The sequence below is a fragment of the Nomascus leucogenys genome, chromosome 12 (genome assembly GCF_006542625.1).
Source record: "Nomascus leucogenys isolate Asia chromosome 12, Asia_NLE_v1, whole genome shotgun sequence".
Classification (NCBI taxonomy): Eukaryota; Metazoa; Chordata; class Mammalia; order Primates; family Hylobatidae; genus Nomascus; species Nomascus leucogenys.
This window is the reverse complement of record NC_044392.1, coordinates 10,109,593-10,130,185: the sequence shown is the minus strand read 5'-3', so window position 1 is coordinate 10,130,185 and position 20,593 is coordinate 10,109,593. Positions and strand designations below refer to the sequence as shown.

The 20,593-nt window shown below is 38.4% G+C and overlaps 1 protein-coding gene across 18 annotated transcripts in view; it reads left to right on the top strand.

Annotated features, from left to right (window-relative positions):
- Positions 1 to 20,593, top strand: part of SCMH1 (Scm polycomb group protein homolog 1) — a 207,393-nt gene that overhangs the window by 78,494 nt on the left and 108,306 nt on the right. For 8 of the 18 annotated variants that reach the window (XR_004032568.1, XM_030823582.1, XM_030823593.1 and 5 more), the window contains 3 exons: positions 3,189 to 3,257; positions 3,704 to 3,727; positions 12,666 to 12,736. Coding sequence is in view for 12 of the 18 variants with exons in the window: in XM_030823582.1 (XP_030679442.1) it covers positions 3,189 to 3,257; positions 3,704 to 3,727; positions 12,666 to 12,736 (164 nt within the window). In the remaining 6 variants the exon portion in view is untranslated. Of the gene's footprint in view, positions 1 to 3,188; positions 3,258 to 3,703; positions 3,728 to 4,667; positions 4,875 to 11,607; positions 11,751 to 12,665; positions 12,737 to 20,593 lie in introns of those variants that run through there. The other 10 variants (XM_030823586.1, XM_030823583.1, XM_030823595.1 and 7 more) reach the window with 7 other exon arrangements.

The window sequence follows — 20,593 nt, the reverse complement described above, 5'->3', positions numbered from 1 at the left end:
CAGGAGAGAAGTCAGAAAAAATCATGAATGAATAGGTAATTTATTCACCAAACATTTAGTGAGCACCTGTTACTATACTACATACTGGGGATTCACCACTGAACAAGATCAAGTCTCTACCATCATGAAATGAGTGGAAGGGTCTTACCCTTATTTCTGTTTTCTCAATGAATCCTGAATTAAAGTCATCCCGTAAGAGTGAAGCTGGGGAGAGTATATTTGGAGTTTGAGGAGAGAGAGAAAGATACAATTTTTTTTTTTTTTAGAAAATGGAAAAGTAAACATAGTGTAGAAATGTGGTATGATTTCTGGGCGGTGTAAAGTGGCATTTGAGAATTATAGCTATGAGTTTAAAATGAGGCCAATAAGCTTGCATATGTTTTTCTTCAGCACTAGTGAGCTGCTGGGGTAGGCACAGTATAGGTTGATACGTGATTTAACGAGATTTAGGATTGAGCCTTTAGTAGGTACGTTTGACAAAAAAGAGATGGGAAGGAGGAATTAAGAGTGTTTGCCAGAGAATGATGTTAATGAAGGACCATGGAGTCTGAGCTGGGCAAGAAATTAAGTAAAGACGTGATAGGTGATTGATGGTGAGAAAGTAGTAGGGTCAGTAGATGAATCTAAATTTTCAACCAAGGAAAATATATTCTCCTTATATGAGTAATGTATCCTCTTTATGGAAAATTTGAAAATATATAAGATTATAAAATAGAAAGTGGGTACAGTGTCAGGGAACCCAGTATTACCACCCAAAGATAACCAGTTGTTTATATTTGCTGTGTTTACTTACATGTTTTTTTTCTAATGATAATTTCCACAGTTGTTTAAGTTACAGGGCTGCTGTAACAAATATCATGGACTAGGTGGCTTAAACAACAGAAATTTATTTCCTCACAATTCTGAAGGCTAGAAGTCTAAGATCAAAGCATTGGCAAGGTTGATTTCTTTCTTCTGAGGCCTCACTCCTTAGCTTCTGAGGCTTCTCCCTCTGTTCATTACATGTTCTTTTCTCTGTACCTGTGTCCAAACTTTCTCTTCTTATGATAACACCAGTCATGCTGAATTAGCGACCACCTTAGTGACCTCATTTTAACTTAATCATCTCTTTGAAGACCCTTTCTCCAAATATTGTGGGATCCTAGGGGTGTTGCTTTTCTGGCCGGAAAACTGTGTCCAGTAGTGCCTTTGCCTGAGTTTTGCTTGGGCCCACTGGGCTCGTTCCACTCACTTGGCCTGGCAGGCTGCTCACGCTATCAGCCTGGATCTCACGCCTCCAAGAGAGACTGGAGTTAGGCATGGAGTGGTGAGGAATGTGTGTGAATGAGCTTGGGGGTCCATCTACTGCGCAGTCAGACACACCAGCTCCTGCCACAAGGTGGGCAGCTCCAGGTGCCAGCATGGGTGCCAGCTCTCTGTGAGGCTGCAGCTGGACCAGGCGCACCACAAGCAGCTTCCCTGGCTGGCACCAAAGAATGCAGTAGTGCCCAAAAGCTTGGAGGAACCACAGGGCCCGAAAGAGGGAGTCACAGCCCTGACTCCGGAAGCTCCCAGGTCTGGGCTCCCCAAAGGGCTGCAGCTCTTCCCTCCTTCTCTTTGCCCAAACTGCAGCAAGCAGGGGGTATATTTCAGCCCTTTTGGTGTTACAGCAACTCTTTTAGCCATGCCGTTCAGCAGATCCCGAGTTCTTGTCCTGCAGCCAGGAAGAATGAGGTACGCAGACAAGTGGGTGAGCAAGATGAAGAGGAGCTGTATTGAGCAATAGAACAGCTCAGAGAAGACTCACAGTGCCAGGGTGTCAGTCCCAATGAGTGTTCAGCCCCTAGCAGGAAGGATAGCTCCTTTCTGCAGGTAGGTTTTCCCAACAAGTGTTCACTCACTTCTCAGCAGAGAGGGTGGCTCCTCTCTGCAGCTGGTCATCCCATCATCTGCAGTGCTCTGCAGAGAGGAGGCCCTAGAGTGGTTGACTCCTCTCTGCAGGCAGATTGTCACGTCATCTCTGCAGCTCTCAGCAAAGAGGACGCCCTAGAATGGGTGGCTTCTTTCTCCAGGTAGATTGTTCAGTCATCTCTTCGTCCTCTGCTCTGCTCTGGCTGATCCTGGGGCTTTTATGGACCTCAGAGGGGAGGAAGTGTGTGCCCATTGGTCTATGGGTGGCCATAGGCAGCCCTGGAAAAGGCACAAGTCCCCACTCCAGTCTGCGGGACTGGCAGTTCAGCCCCCAGCCTTCAGGCCCTCCCTGGCCTGAAGGTGGGCCTCACCAGGGATCTGCCCTTTTCTGCTTAGGAACCTATCTGCCTCCTGCTGCCATTCATAGCATCCAGAATCCACCCTGACTTTGCTCCAAGATCAGAGCAGCTGCCAACAGCAGGGAGAAGCCAGGCAGGGGGAACAGGCACTTCTGATCCTGGGAGGGCAGAGGGGTCCTGGCTGGACCCCCAAGAGTGCAGGGGTACCTGGGTCTGCAGCTTCATTTGGGTGGCAGCAGCTGTGCCCGTCACGGCATGGCTCCTGCCTGTTCCATGGAGCAGGAGGTCTGGGTTTGCAGCCTCGGTTTGGGTGGCTGCAGCTGCACCCAGAATGGCGGGACTCCTGCCTGCTCCCAGGCTCCTACCGGCTCCGTGGAGCATGCATTCCCAGCTGTGCCTCCCTGCTGCCGCCGGCATGATGACAGCAGCTGTTCCAGATGGCCCACCGCTGCCATCACAAATACAGTTACATTCTGCGGTACTGCAGAGTGGGGACCTTAGCATGAAGTTTTGGAGGATATAGTTGAGCCCGTAACTGGGGTGCTGTTTGTTTTTAGTGTTTTAAATAGTTATGATCATTCCATGAATATAATTTTTGTTCCCATATTTTACCTAATAACATAACATAAACATTTTCCCATTTGTTCTTTAGCCTTTTAAAAATTTAACAGCTTCAAAATACTTTGTCAAGTGTTTGTATTATCAAATCTTAATCAGTCTTCTATTTTGAACATTTAGGTGTTCCTTTTTTTGTTGTTATAAACAATGCCAAGGCTTTTTACATAAAACCTTTTTCTTGTATTTTGGAGTATTTTTCCTTAGCATAGAATCTCAGAAGTGGATTACTTTATTAAAAACTGTTAATACATACTGCCAAATTGGAAAAGTATTTAATCTTATATTTTCTTTCCACATGACTATTTTTCTCTCCCCCTGCAGTGATAGACTGGAGTGATGTTAGAAAACACAAATATGGTCACCTATCAGAGTCTGCATCCCAATATCAAGGTAAGGGGGAAAAAACTCCGTTTGGTGTGGAAAAATTTTACTCGGCATCTTCTCCCATAAAACCTTTGTTGTTAGAGGTCTGAGTTTACAAATAACTCACTTGTTATATCAGAAGCAAATATTGCAGTTTACAGAGGTATTGGTCATAAGCAATATACTTTGTTTTAGCTGGAAATAGGAAACCTAGATTCTGAGTATAGGTAATCCCAAATTAGCTTCATAGTTTTAGGCACAGTTGCTTAGCCTCTCTGGTTTTCTATAGTTTGTAGGCTTGGGAATAGGCAAAATTGGGTGGTGTGCTTCCACAATGACTACTAAGAATCTCAGTGTCTTTTAGGATAAGATAACTGAACTAGGCAGATGCTCAATTTCCTATTTTACCCCAGAATTTCACCTTCCATCATGTTGGTATGGAACTTACGCTCCAACATTTTTTTCTTTACTAGAAGCTGCTGACATCCTGGAGCTAGGTAAGCTATTTTTCTTGTGTTTCTGTTAAATAAGGGGAATTGGTAAACCAGGGATTAGATTATAACCAGTTTTAACCAACTAAGAAAAGAATTCCATGTGTCTCTGTCTCAGAAACCAGTGACTCCTGTGCTCTTGTCTGCCTAATTATCCCATGTACTTCATCTCAGCTGTCACATCAAGTCCTGCTTATCAGTAGGCCACAGACTAAGCTAACAAGAAGGGAGGGAAGGTGGTTAATTACAAGGGTATAGGGGAGAACAGGAACTGAACCAAACTGGAAGTACCATCTTAATTTACTGAATCCAGAACTAAAACAAACCCCTGCCATCCATAAATCAGTGTTTGGTGGGATTTTTCCCCCAAAAAAATTACTTGTAAGATAAATTGAACTGAAACTAAACCTAAACATTTTCTAACTTTATTCACAAATAAAAACTGAAATATTAAAATATTATCAAATAAGAAGTCAGACCAGTAATTGCATTTGGTTTTCCTCCCTGGTTGGTGTACTTCAGCACTAAGATTTGAGTAATAAAACTGGTTCTAATACTTCTCAATCAGAGTTCCTGCATAAACATCAGTCTTAACATCTTAGAATCCTTTAAAATCCTTTTATATGTTACATAGATTTTGATATCCAGATATCTGTATCAATTTTTGTTCAAGTATTTTGATACATTTTGTTACAACTTGATATTTATTTAGCTCTATTATTATCATTGTCTATTTGCCTCCTCTTGCCTTTCTTTCCTGCAACATATTACTTTCCATTGCCCAATGACACAGAAGATAACATGAAGTAGTAGAACACTAGACTAGGAGTCAGAACTCCTAGGCTTTTTGAGAGCCAGTTCTGCCACTTAGTAACTTTGTGACTCTGATCCTTAGTTTTCTTATTTGTAAAATGGGGATAATAATCCCATTCTGCCTACTTCACAGGGTTGTAAAGAAGATTACATGAGCTAATGGATGTGAAAACATCTTAAAAACTCTCAAATACTTTTCAACTTTGGAGGATTATTATGATTTTCATTCTGTTCAGCGGCTATACTCAGACTTTACTCTAAGTCAAATCTTCTGACATTCTTTGAAGTGAAGCATTCTATGAATGTGAGCTGAAGAAATGAATGAAATGAAATAATGCAGGTAAAGGTGCCTGGCACTTGATAAATGATAGTTATTTTTTATTATTCTTTAAAACTTTCCTCAAGCTTTTTAAGGTACTGATGTGTGGTAGAAAAAACATGGACATAGGAGTCAGACAGGCCTTGGTTCAAATTCCTATTCCCACTTACCAGTTTTGTGACTTCAGGCAAATTACTTAATCTTTCTAAGCCTATTTCCTCATCTTTAAAATGGGAATGAAACCTACTTTGCAGGTTATAATGAACACAGGAGATAATGGACATAGTCTGGCATGGTACAGGCAAATGGAAGACAGTGATAGCTGCTGTTGTTTTTGGTTTTGTCGCTAATATGAATGATAATAACAGTTGTAGCTCAGTGACAGCTTAAGGCATATTGTAAATTGTTGATGGGGAGTTGTGAAATGTGGGTACGCAATTTAATATAGAGTATATCAGTTACTAAAAGATGTTAAAATTTGGAAGTGTATTTTTCCTAGAGCATTGGTTGCATAGGCATATCCTCTGATGTAAGTTAATCCTGCATATTTCATTTTTACCATCTAGCATAAGGAGCAGCTCCAAATAGCAAACTGAAATAAAATTCAGTAGATCTGTGGAATCTCAGAGTTGGAAAAGACCATAAAATAATCTACCCTTGCCCAGCATTTAAAATTCAACATTTTGAATTTTTTATAAAATGTCTTATCTTGAACTCCTCAAGTTGTTGAGGACTTAGAACCTCCTCAGGTAATTCATTTCATATTTAGACATATTTATTGGTCCAAAATTTGCTTCTTTTTGTAATTTCTGTTAGTCATCCCTCTAACTTTCTGGCTATATGAAACAGGGTTAGCCATTTTTCACTTACTGGCCCTGATTTTTAGAAAGAAGCTCTAGGGACTGCCTTCTCATTGCCACTCTGCCACTTTCATAGTTGAATCTCACACCTAGATTATTAAAACAGCTTCCTAACTAGTCTTTTTTGCCTCCAGCCCTATCACCCTCCTGCCCATTCTTTACACTACAGCCAGAATGACTTTACCCCAAACGCTTGAAGGCTTCCTCTTCTCAGTAATACACTATATTTGGCTCGCTAATGACTGAACACTGCCTTTATCTGTAACTTTTTTTCTAAACTACTTTTTCTTTAAACTCCACCCAGCAGCCATACCAAAAGATCTGCGTTTAGAACTGCTTTTTCTCATGTCTGGGCGTTTATAGTGCCTTTCTTTCTGTCTGAAACAAACAAAAAGAGTTTCCTTTTTCTTTGACTCCTGCTTATCCTTTTACACTTTAGCTTAGAAGCCTAGAGCTTTCTTCCTTTGGAAAGTTTCCACAAGCACTCTGGGTGCTCCTGTAGCACCCTCTGTCTCTCCAGTGTAGCACTTATCACATTATCTTAGTGGTGACTGTTTAGTCTCTGTCCCTCACTAGATTCTCTGTCTGTCACTAGACTGAAGCTCTGTGAGGTTAAGGATGATATTTTGATCACAGTTTTATGTCCAGCACTCAGCACAGTGCTTTGACACACACTATAAATATTTGTTGGATGGATGGGGAATGGCTCTGAGACTTCACTTTTTTACTCATGCTAATTGTTCATGTTCCTTCACCTGGTCCTCGGGTGACATGGTTTTGGGTCTGTTTACCATCACTAGGTAATCATTTAAACTCAGTTTTGCTCTCTCTCAAAGTATAGTTTTCAGAACTATATCCCAGGTATTATTTTATTAGTCCAAGAAAGAATAGGAATATTACTTGTGTGCTTCTTTTCATTCACTCAGAGACTCATATTGAGCCTCTATTAAATTTCAGGCACTGTGTTAAACAGTAAAGATTTTAAAAATGAATATAAGCCCCCATCCATAAAGAGCTTACATAAATAATTATGGTGATATGATGTGAACAGGATGTTATAGGAGACAGGGAAATGGTAGAATTTGTCCAGCCCTTTTCTGCAAACCCTTCTGACAGAAAATGTAAAATTTTTGCTAAGCTTTAGTCACTGAGTGTGAGTAACGTGGGCAAAGATATGGGACCAAGAAAGCCATGAGTTTTAGGAAACACTAAGGTCCTTTGTAGCTTGAATATTATGATTCTACATCTGTGAAGCCTCCCAAATCCAGACCTTTCTCATATCAGGATATCTGCCTGGACCTTCAAAAACACCTCTGATTTCTCTTCCTTATCTAAGCCTCTCTTTCTGTTGCCTGAAAGTCTGTGTCTTTTCAGAGGGACCTGTGGTATAGTGAAAAGAACACTTTCTCTAGATGCTTTATTTCTATTAAGTAAAAATTCTTCTAGTGACTTTTCCTTAATCTACAAAGAACTCCTAGAATCTATGAGAAAACAAAAGAATATCTCAGCAGAAAAATGGCTAAATAAAATACAGACTGGCTGATAAGCCAAAGAGATCTTTATTAGTAATCAAACAATTGCAAATAAAATTATAATGGTATTTTATTTTTTCACTGATAAGATTTGTCAAAATTATGGAAATTGTTAAAACACAGTTTTAGCAAATATGTGGTAAACACACCTGTGTACTTTTGGTAGGAATAGAAATTGATTGTGGGCAATATAGTGAGACCTTGTCTCTACTAAAAAGAAAAGAATTTATGCTTGTAATCCCAGCACTTTGGGAGTCCAAAGCAGGAAGATGACAAGCCTAGGAGTTTGCAACTAGCCTGGGCACCATAGGGAAACCCTGTCTCTAAGAAAAACAATCAGTATGTTCTTTCTAGAGGATATTTCAGCAATATATATGTTGTATCAAAATCTAAACTATGCATGCTCTTTGTCCATTAATCCCACCCTTAGGACAAATCCCAAATCTGTGGCTCATGCCTGTAATCCCAGCACTTTGGGAGGCCGAGGCAGGTAGATCGCTTGAGCTCAGGAGTTCAAGAACAGCCTGGGCAACTTGGCATAGCCCTGTCTCTACAAAAAATACAAAAATTAGCTAGGCATGGTAGCATACACCTGTAGTCCCAGCTACTAGGGAGGCTGAGATGAGAGGATCGCTTGAGCCCAGGAGGTCGAGGCTGCAATTAGCTGTGTTCACACCACTGTACTCCAGCCTGACACTGACTCAAAGCAAGACCCCGTCTCAAAAAAAATAAAGACACTTAAATTACCATCAGTGGCGTTTAACAAATATATTGTTATTTAAATTTTGGTACATGGAACACTATTTATACGGTAGTAGTGGAGTGGAATTTCTGATCTAAAGACGTTGATTATCCTTAATTGCTTTTAAGAATTTGGGTTCACATTTAGGTTGAACAAAGTAGAGTTCTTGTAAAGGAATGTGGCCAGAACAGTAGCCAGACATGAGTAGCCAGCCTGTCAAATTAGGAGCAGTCAAGGGATTTGGGACATAGAGATGAGATATATCTAGGACCAGTAGAGGTTAGAAGGCAGATGTTGGCTGACTATAAAGAGTGGTGTGTCCATTTGTACTGTTGAGTAATAGCTAAATAGCTAAATAATGAGTGTTCCATGACTGGAAGTATTTAAGCAGAGGCTGGAAGGACCATTCAAATCTCAGCCTTTTTTTTTTTTTTTGAGACGGAGTCTCACTCTGTCACCTAGGCTAGAGTGCAGTGGCGCGATCTCAGCTCATTGCAACCTCCACCTCCTGGGTTCAAGCAGTTCTCCTGCCTTAGCCTCCCGAGTAGCTGAGATTATAGGTGCCTGCCACCATGCCCAGCTAATTTTTGTATTTCTTTTAGTAGAGATGAGGTTTCACCATGTTGGCCAGGCTGGTCTTGAACTCCTGACCTCAGGTGATCCACCCGCCTCGGCCTCCCAAAGTGCTGGGATTACAGGAGTGAGCCACTGCGCCCGGCCCAAATCTCAACTTTTATATCACCTTATCAGGATGTCTTTTTTGACTGCCCTGGCTAAAATAGCACACCTTCTTTACCTCTTGCTTTTATTTTTTTAAATTTCAAAATAGCCAGGAATTGTATAATTAATGTGGTGTCTCTGTTACCCTCTGGACCAGCTGACATATTTGTTTGTTTGTTTGTTTATTGTCTCTCTTTCCCCTTAGAATGTAAGGTCCATGTGGGCAGACTTTGGCTGTATTGTATTTTGCTATATATCACCAGTGTCTAGAACTAGGCTTAACATATACTAGGTATTTAGTAAATATTTGCTGAATGAATGAATATTAGAGAAGGTGATTCATGCATTTAACTAGGCGACCTCTTGTGCCCCTATTTTATGGGCCAAGGTACTTTAATGCCATTTTTAAGTCCCTTCAGGGCAGGGACCTTTTTTTCTTTTTTAATAATAAATGTAACTATCATGTGGTATGCATCAGAGTTTATAAAAACACTTTTATAAGCACTATTTAGTAAATGAGATGGCCGACTTTTTCTTATCTGTAAAGTCTTAGCTTAGACATATCCTCTGAAGAGTATCTGTCCATAACTTTACTAAGATAGCTCTCAGTCTCTATCACATCCACCTCATTTTATTCCCTTCAAGTTCTTTTCATTTACTGCCTTGTTTATTTATTGTTTATGTGCTAGTTGTGTCTCATCATATACCAGCATGTAAATGAGGGCAGGGACCCCTGTCATATTGCCTGGCACATAGAGGATAGTTAATAAATACCTGTTGAATGAATAATTGAAAACATTCAAATTATACTGTTTGAATATTTTGAATTATAATTTTGAATTATAATGTTGGAATAATTGAAAACACTCAAATTACATATGTTTAAATTATAAAACATTATACCTATGTTAGTTAATAATATTAATCTTCGCAATAATCTCTGAGCCCAAGCATGAATGAGATTTTCATGTTCTGCATTCTCAACACAACCTGTACTACCTCGTTAACTTTAATTTATCATTATCATAACAGAGTATTTGTGTTATGTTTATTAATGTCTCTGTTTATCTCTAGACCGAAAGCTCCATGAATTGAGAAATCATGTCGTACCTTGTTCCCCTAACATTTAACACAGTTCTTTGTACTTGGAGAAGTTTAAATATTTATTGAATGAAGACTCTATATACAATCTTGTAAGACAGATATTGTCTTCATCTTTCAGATGAGTAAACTGAGGCTTGGAAGGATTAAGTAATTTACCCAAGATAGTTAGCTGTAGAAACAAGACTTTTACCAACATCTTCAGACTCCCAATATTACATTATTTAAACTACACCAGTAGTAGTTCTTAGTCACAGATGTTAATCCGAATTACCTAGGGAGCCTTGGAAAATACATATTCTCAGGCCACACTTGGAGCCTACTGAATAAGAACTTCTGAAGGTGAGGCCCAGAACTTTGTTTAAAGAAATGAGACTATAAGTATCACTTGAGAGTCAATGATTTATACCGGAGGTCTGGCAAACTACTATTGGGAGGTCAAATCCAGCCCTCTGCCTGTTTGTGTAAATAAAGTTTGAGTGGAACAGCCATGCTAATTTATGCACACATATTGTCTGTGGCTGCTTTCACACTGGAGTGGTGGAGCTGAGTAGCTATGACATAGACTGTATGGCCTAGAAAGCATAAAATTTTTATTGTCCTTAACAGAATGCTTGCTAACTCTGGATCTGTACCTTGGTGCCTGTCCTATTTCTTTTGTGGTTACTTTAGTGCTTGGAGATATGGCAGAATATTATGTCTGGCTCCATCATGGGCATTACAATAGGTGTCCAAACATTCTTACTAAGTCATAAAAATTATCTTACTTTGCAATTCACCTGATAATAAGGAACTAAGCCTTAGGTAGCCCAAGAAGTCCAATAAAAGGAAAATACCATCTAGGTATGGTTCAAGCCAGTCAGCCATCACAGTGGGTGAACTACTTTAAACAGAGGTTCCTTTTCATCCAGTTAGTGATAGAGTGTTTCCTAAGTGGTAAAAGGGCTGAGGTTTCTAGCCTGTGTACATTACAGAATAGGGATTGATTACCATGGTTGATATGTATAATGGAGAGCTATAATTAATACCCTAATTGTTGTGGTACCCCTGATGCTACCATTATTGTTAAGACCAAAGTCTCTTGGGTGCTTTTAGTCAGAACTTAAGCTAATATAAGCAGTTACCCAGGACTGACCAAAACTCTTGATCTGTGCTTCCTAATACAGTAACTATTAGCTACATGTGGGGATTTAAGTTAATTAAAATTTAAAAAATTTAGTTTCTTACTCTACCCACATTTCAAGTGTCCAATAGTTATGTGGCTAGTGGCTACCTTATTGGCTAGCACAGATACAGAACATTTTAGTCAGCACAGAAAGTTTTATTGGACAGTGCTGCTCTAGATGCCAGAGTTGAAGATTCTCAATCCAGGGAAATCCAAAACTTACTATTTGATTTAATCTTTCATTTGTATAGATGGAATAATAAATTGTAATGTTTTATTTTTCTAACAGCAAACAGTGATGAAATGTATTCAGTCCTTGCTTTAGGGCCCTGTCAACTAGAAGCAAACTCTTCATTAAATTCTGATAACGTCTTTAAACCTTGACTTCAGAAAATAGTCATCTCATTTGCCCTATGGACTAACTGTCTAGTCATGATGATTAATCATCAGCAAGTTCATGAAATAGTTCAGAACTGACTGTGATTTCTGGCCAAATCTATTTGGCTTAGTTAAGGGTAGTGGGAAAGGAACCAGTTATTAAACAGAAGCTATAAAATAAATAGAGTGTAAAGTCTTGGCATCATCTTTGGAGTGATTTAGATTTCATCATTCAGTGACTCATTTTTATTCCCAGCATCTAGTGCTTTTTGCATGGCCCAAAGGGGCTCTGTGCTGCTCCACTACAGAGGAAACTTCAAGAAATGCTGGTTTGCTACAGTGTTTTAGCTTGTGAGATTCTCTGGGACCTTCCCTGCTCCATCATGGGGTCACCTCTAGGTGGGTATTAGGGGGAGACTGGTAATTGGTTTAACCTTTAAATAAAGAATTTGATAATCTTTAGTGATCCAATGAGATCTGTATCTAATGTCCTGCCTTAAGATGTTTTCCCTTGCCCCAGCACAGTGTCACCTTGAAGATTGTTTATCTAGGACAGTGTTCTTCAAACTTTTAGAGGCTGTAAGGCCAGTTCAAGAGGCTAAAAGATTCTACAGACTCCCCAGCTTGTTCTTATTTACTATCATCAGACATGCCTCCCAGGTCCTACTTTGCTCTAAATTAACAGATCTTTGTCACTTTGCACCCCAGAGCAACACAGCTATGGCTAGGATGGGGGTGCAGCGGGGGTAGGTAAGAGAGAGCCAGTTTTTAGAGTGAGGATTCAACTATAATCTCACTCATCTGGCTTCCCCTCCCCTCAAATCATCTCGCCCCTTGTCTCTAGACAGCCTTTTCTTCATTCTTCCTGAGCTGAGATGCTGGAATCCAACCATATTGGGTGTTAAAAGCTGCCACTTGACAACGGTGAGGGACCTTTCCAAGAGTCAGATTGTTCAAAAGGAATCTCCCCACCCACTTTCTGCCTCTTCTATTCTGTTTTCCATGAGCTTCCTGGTCACTTCTTTGAAGTACTAGTATATCTTGCTTTGGCATTTTGGATCACTTTAGGAACCAACATAAAGAACACCCTAAGCCATCTTTAGACCATTATTTTAAAACATGAATCTAAAACATCCACTCAGGTCACTTAGATTCTTCCCCTTAATACTCCTTTGAGCTCAAACAGGAAAAAAAATATGTTTTTTATGCTCAAAACCAGTCTACAAATAGCTTACTGTTTAGTGTAGATTATACCCTGAAAACTTTTTTTTTTTAGGAAGTTGACTGTGATATAGATTTCTATTTCCTTTACAGGTCATTTTACCTGGGACAAATACCTAAAAGAAACATGTTCAGTCCCAGCGCCTGTCCATTGCTTCAAGCAGGTAATTGATTTTCAACATCTTTAGTAGGTGGAAGATAAGTCATTTTTTTATGGTTTTTAGACAATCAAGAGAGTTGGTGGAAGCCCTTGGGCTTCTTACCTGAGGGCCCCAGAATAAACTTCTATGGGAAGAACACAATTCAAGAAGTGAAATTTGGTCACTGAGTTTTGGCAGCAGACATTCTTTCCACCTTCATCCCAAGTAACACCCTTGCCTCCTTCTTTACCTCCTTGAGGATATTCTGTGTTACTGAAAACAACTGCTAATTTTTACTAGAGCTCTTAATTCAGATAGGAAAGAGAGTTATAGTCCATAGACATTGTTGAAAATGGAGCAGTATTTCTTTCTCTGTACTCAGCACTCCTGTCACAATCTTATCTTTCTATAAGAATGTTGACACTGAGTCCCACTGTGAAGCATTTCAGGAGCTCATCCAGAGTTTCCCAGAAGGATTAAGTAACCCAGACAATGCACAGATGGTATTGACTGTGTCAGTGTATGATATGGCTGATATGCAAAGAAGTGTTCAGTGCTAAACAAAATTAAACATCAGGAAGTTACCGACAATCCTTTCCTTTAGTACTCAAGGGTTATTTCCTGAAACTGTCAACATTTCAGGTTGAGTTTGAATTTTGTCTGTTTTCTTTTCTTTTTTTTTTTTTTTTTTTTGAGATGGAGTCTCGCTGTGTCGCCCAGACTGGAGTGCAGTGGCGCGATCTTGGCTCAATGCAAGCTCCGCCTCCCGGATTCATACCATTCTCCTGCCTCAGCCTCCCGAGTAGCTGGGACTACAGGCACCTGCCACCATGCCCAGCTAATTGTTTTGTATTTTTAATAGAGACGGGGTTTCACCATGTTAGCCAGGATGGTCTCGATCTCCTGACCTCATGATCCGCCCACCTTGGCCTCCCAAAGTGCTGGGATTACAAGCGTGAGCCACCGTGCCCGGCCATAGAATTTTGTCTGTTTTCTAAGTAGAAATACAAATTCAGGACTTCTGCTCATTTGAAATAAAAGGGACTGAATTTATACTTCCACCTGAAACAATTTTTTTAAAAAGACAACATATGTTAATAATGGTTTGGTTTGTTTTGTTTTGAGACAGAATCTCGCTCTGTCACCCAGGCTGGAGTGCAGTGTCTTGATCTTGGCTCACTGCAACTTCTGCCTCCCGGCTTCAGGTGATTCTCCTGCCTCAGCCTCCCGAGTAGCTGGGACTACAGGCGCACACCAACGTGCCTGGCTAATTTTTGTACTTTTAGTAGAGACAGGGTCTCATTATGTTGGCCAGGCTGGTCTCCAGCTCCTAATTTCAGGTGATCCACCCACCTTGGCCTCCCAAAGTGCTGGGATTACAGGTGTGAGCCACCGGGCCTATCCAACAACGGTTTTTAAGTCACTAAAAATCAAGCAGCCAAACAGTGATCTCTGAGAGAGAGAAAACAAATGAGTTGAGCTGCCTCTATGATTTTTCTAGCTTACTGTCTTAACAGTTTCCAGACCGTGGCCCAGGGAAAGGGAGCTCGTGTTGAGCCCAGCAGACTGCCTAATTGGAGGAAATGGAAGAAAAAAAAATGTGAGTCCAGAGAAACCAAGGTGGCTAGAATTTATAGGACAGAGTGTCAGAGAGGAGAAAGCTGCACACAATGAAAACCACAGCAATCTTCAGAGGGTCCAAGAAAAGACTACCATTTTATACATGCATATGAGAAAACTACCTAAGGCCAAAGGAAAAAACTATCTGAAAGGATTCAAAGGAATAGAACCTGGCACTCACACAGGGCTGAGAATAGTTCCTGATCTCACCAGCTAGACTAGAACATCTCATAATTGATTGGGCACTGGGTATAATACTCAGGAAGGTGTTGCTCATATTGGAAAATAATTAACCTTAGCCTGAGCATTGCTTCAGTCCAGCCTGACAAATCATAAAGGTAAAACTCAAGAGGATCAAACTATTTTACAAATAACTTAACTGCATCAAGGAACAAAGCCCAAGAAGATTTATAGGAATGCAAGAATATCCAGTACTCAACAGGTAAAATTCACCAGATCTAACTTTCAATCAGACTACCAGGCATGCAAAGAGGCAGGAAAATGCAACCAGTAATCTAGAGAATAATTGATTGAAACTGACTCAGACTCTACACAGATCATAGAATAGCAGACAAACACATTAAAATAATTATTTTAATATATTTGTTATATTCAGCTATTAAGCAGAGACATGGAAGATATTAAAAAGACTCACTGGGCTACTATGTGGGAAATGAAAAATACACTAGATTGGATTAATGCCAGAAGAAATTAGTAAACTTGAAAACATAACAATAGAAACTATTCAAAATGAAACACAAAGAGAAAAAGGAATTTAGAAAAAATGAGAAGAGCACCAGTGAACTATGGGATAACTTCATGTGACCAAACAGACGTGTAATTGGAGTCCCCAGAGGAGAGAAGTGATGGGGGATAGAAAAAATATTCGAAGAAATAATCGCTAAAATTTTTCCAAAATTAAAAATAACAGCTGGGCACGGTGTCTCAGGCCTGTAATCCCAGCACTTTAGGAGGCCGAGGTGGGCGGATCTTGAGGTCAGGAGATTAAGACCATCCTGGCTAACACAGTGAAACCCCATCTCTATTAAAAATACAAAAAAATTAGCCGGGCATGGTGGTGGCGCCTGTAGTCCCAGCTACTCAGGAGGCTGAGGCAGGAGAATTTTATGAACCTGGGAGGCAGAGCTTGCAGTGAGCTGAGATCATGCCACTGCACTCCAGCCTGGGTGACAGGGCGAGACTCTGTCTCAAAATAAATAAATAAATAAAATAAAATAAAACTATAGGTCCACAGAATCAAGAAATTCAAGGAATCCCAAAAATAATAAGAAGAAAACTACTCTGAGGCATATCATAATCAAATTGCACAAAACCATTGATAGAGAAAACTCAACAGCAGCCAGAGAAAAAAGACACTTTATATATAGGATAACTAATGTAAGAATTATATTTCTTGTCAGAAACAATATAAGCAAGAACAAAATTGAACAACACCTTGAAAGTACTAAAAGAAAACAAAAACCTGTCAACCTGGACTACTGCAGCCAGCAAAAATGTCTTTCAAACACAAAAGTGAAATAAAGATATTTTCAGATTTACAAAAGCTGAAGGAATTCATCACTCACAGACTCACACCTCAAGAAATGTTAAAAGGGGTTCATCAAGCAGAAAGAAAATGATATCAAATGAAATAACAGATCTATACAAAGAAATGAAGGTCACTGGAAATTGTCATTATAAGGATAGATATATAAGATGTTATTTAAATCTGTGTAAAAGACAATTGTGTAGACAATAATAATAACGGTATATTGTGAGGATGATAACATATATAAGTAAAATGTATGATAAGAGTAGCACAAAGGCAGGAAGGGAGGAATCTTAAGTATACTATTACAAGGTTCTCATGCATGAAGTAGTACTATCTTACTTGATAAGATAGACTGTGGTAAGTTAAAGATGTTTGTGCTATAAACTCTAATGCAACCACTAGAATAATGGGAAAAAATAGCAAAATGTTTTATTTAAACCCAGCTATATCAATAATCAAATGTAAATGGTTTAAATGTTAAAAAGCGGAAATTGGCACATTGGATAAAAAGCAAAACCCAATTATATACTGCCTTCAAAAACTTACACTTTTTTTCTGTTTCTTTACTATTGAACTTGCTATGATTAGAAAAATTATGCTTTAAATAGGTTAAAAGTAAATGTATGAAGGTGATATACCATGCTGACATTAGCTATAATAAAGCTGAAATGGCTATATTAATATCAAAATACACTTCAAATAATACTAACAGGGTTAAGGAAGTTAATTTTATAATGATAAAGGAATCAGACAATCCTGACATGAAGCAAAAACCAATAGAACTATTAGGAGAAATAGATAAATCCAAAATTATCTATAGTCAGACTTTTAATACTCCTCTCTGTGTAATAAAAGAACAAGTAGAGAAAAAAAATCAGCAAATATATAGTGGATTTGAACAACACTATGAACTAACTCGACCTAACTGACATATATAGAATACTGTCCAACATATGTAGATACACATTCTTTCCAAGTACATGCATTTCACAAAATTAAATGTCCATTACTAAATAAAAACTCTCACCAAACTAGAAATAGAAGGGAACTTTCTAAGTCCTAAACTCTAAAGGGCATTTATTAATAGTCTACAAATAATATCATACTTAATGATGAAAGACTAAATGCTTTCCCCTTAAGATCAGGAACAAGACAAGGATATCTGCTCTTGCCACTTTTATTCAGTATTGTATTACCAATGCAAATAGGCCAGAAAAAGAAATTAAAGGGATCTGGGTTGAAAGATTAGAACAAACACCAAGGAAAATGTATACAGGGCAAATAAGTACATGAATAGAGATGCTCAATACCATTATTTCATTAGGGAAATGCAAACTAAAAGTGATTAGTAAGCTATCACTATACATTTATTTAAATGGCTGTGATTTTCAAAAGGCTGACCACATTAAATAGTGGTAAAGATGTAGAACAAATGGAACTTTCATATGCTGCTGGTGAAAATGCAGAATGGTTCAACTACTTTGGGTGGGGTGGGGGAGGAACTAACAAATATGCAAAATTTATATAAAGAAAACCTTAGAAGATGCCTGACCAAAATTTTGGTTCATTAAAAAAATAGAGTGGACTTTGTCAAAATTAAGAACTTCTGCTCTTCAAAAGATACTGGTAAGAGAACAAAAATACAGGTCACAGACTATGAGAGAATAGTTTTGCATTGCTTAACGATAGGGATATGCTCTGAGAAATGAATTGTTAAGCAGTTTCATCGTCGTGCGAACATAGAATATACTTGCACAAACCTGGATGCTGTAGCCTACTACACACACCTAGACCATAACCTATTCTTCCTAGGATACAAAACTGTCCAGCATATTACTGTACTGAATACTGTAGGTAGTTGTAACACAATGGTATTCATCTATGTAAACATATCTAAATATGGAAAAGGTACAGTAAAAAAAATATGGTCTAAAAGGTATATTAAAACTTGTACACCCGTATCAGGCACTTACCATGAATGGAGCTTGGAGGACTGGAAATTGCTCTAGGTGAGTCAGTAAGTGGTGAACTGCGTACCACTGTCAACCTTATAAATGCTGTACACCCAGGCTACACTAAATTTATTTAAAAATTTTTCTTCAATAAGGAGTTAACCTTAGCTTACTGTAAATTTTTCACTTTATAAACTTAATTTTTTTTAACTTTTTTGACTCTTGTAATAATACTTAGCTTAAAACACATTGTATAGCTGTAGAAAAATAATTTTTAATTTTATTTTACCTTTTAAACTCTTTTAGTTAAAAAACTTAAGACAAACACATACATTACCCTAGGCCTACACAGACTCAGGATCATCAGTATCACTGTCTTCCGCTTCTACTTCTGAGCCTACTGGAAGGTCTTCAGGGGCAGTTACATGCATGGATGGCGCTGTAATCTCCTATGGTAACAATGCCTTCTTCTAGAATACCTCCTGAAGGAGCTGCCTGAGGCTATTTTTTAGTTAACTTTTATTTTCGTATAAGGAATACACTCTAAAATAATGATTAAAAATATATAGTAAACACATAAACCAGTAACATAGTCAATTGTTATCAAGTATTATGTACTGTACATAATTGTATGTGCTATACTTTTATACAGTTGGCAGCACAGTAGGTTTTCTTACACCAGCATCACCACAAATGTGAGTAATGTGTTGCTCTAGGACCTTAAGACAGCTGCAATATAACTAGGATACAGGAATTTTTCAGCTCCATTGTAGTCTTATGGGACCACAATCTATACAGTCTGTTTTTGACCAGACGTCATTATGCGGAACATGACTATATTTGCAAATCACATAACTGACAGCATTATCTTCCAAATTGATCTGTAGATTCAACACAGTCTCTGTCAAAATCCCAGCTGCCTTTTTTGCAGAAATTGACAAATTCGTTCTAAAATTCTTACAAGAGACCCAGAATAGCCATAGCATCTTGAAAAGAGAGAACAAAGCTGAAGGATTCACATTTCCTGATTTCAAAACTTACTACAAAGCTACAGTACTTAAGACATCATGGTTGTGGCAGGAAGATAGACATATAGATCCATGAATTAAAATTGAGAGTACAGAAATTGACCCACCAATTTATGATGGATCGATTTTTGACAAGGGTAGCAAGACAGTTCAATGGGTTTTTCAACAACTGGTGCAGGAACAGCTGGTTATCCACATAGAAAAAGGTGAAGTTGGACCCTACCTCTATGCCATATACAAAAATTAACTTCAAGTGGATCATGGACCTAAATGTAAGAGTTAAAACTACAAAACTCTTTAAAGAAAACATAGGAGGAAATCTTCATGACCTTGGATTAGATAATACAACACCAAAAACATAAACAACAAAAGAAAAAATAGATAACTTAAACTTCATCAAAATTAAAAGATTTTTGTTTCCACACCATCAAGAAAGTGAAAAGAACAACCCACACAATGGGAGAAAATATTTGAGAATTATATATCTGGTAAAGGACTTGTATCCAGAATATAGAAAGAACTTTTAAAACTCGGAAATTAAAAGACGGCATGATTTTAAAATGGACAAAGAGTTTGAATAGACATTTCTCCAAGTATATACAAATGACCAGTTAGGCACATTAAAGATACTCAGTAGTCATTAGAGAAATGCTAATCAAAACTGCAATGAGATATACATCACATTGACTAGATGACTCTAACATCAAAAAGACAAACAATGGCAAGTGTTGGTGAGGATGTGTAGAAATTGGAACCCTTGTACATTGGTGGTGAAATTATGAAATCCTATAGCTACTTGAAAAGACAGTTCAGAGGTTACCCAAACTGTTAAACAGAGTTACCACATGACCCAGCAGTTTCACTCATAAGTATATACGTAAGAGAATAGAAAACATGTCCACAGAAAAATATACCATGAATGTTCATCACATCATTATTCATAGTAGCCAAAAAGAGGAAACAACCCAAATGTCCATCAGCTGATGAATGAGTAAGCGAAATGTATATCCGTACAATGGAATATTGTTCATCAATGAAAAGGAATGAAGTACTGATACACTCATTGACATGGGTGAACCTTGAATCCATTTTGCTAAATGAAAGAAACTATTCACATATTGGCCACACATTATATAATTCCATCTATATGAAATGTCCAGAATAGGTAAATCCATGGAAACAGTAGATTAATGGTTTCTAGGGACTGGGCTGAGAGGGTAATGGGGAATGACTCTATTGGGGCATGGGGTTCATTTTGGGGGGATTATGGAAATGTTATAAAATTAGATAGGGATGGTGTTTACACAACTCTGAGAATATTCTAAAAATCATTGAATTGTATACCTTAAAAGGGTTAATTTTCTGTTTTGTGATTTAAACATATACCTACCATATGATTCAGCCATTTCTCTCTTAGGTATTTGTGCAAAAAAAAGAAAGTATATTTCCCTACACAAAAATTTGCACTTAAATGTTTCTAGCAGCTTTATTTGCAATCGCCAAGAGCTGGAACAAACCAAATCTCCGTCAGCATGGTTATATACCACTCAACAATAAAAGGAAATGAATTATTAATATGGATGAATATCAGAGTAGTTATGCTGAGTGAAAGAAGCTAGACAAAAAAAGAAAGTACATCTTCTATGATTCCATCTAAGACTAGAAAATGCAGAGCAATCTACAGTGATAGAAAGTAGATCATTGGTTGCCTGGGTACAGAGGTCCTGGA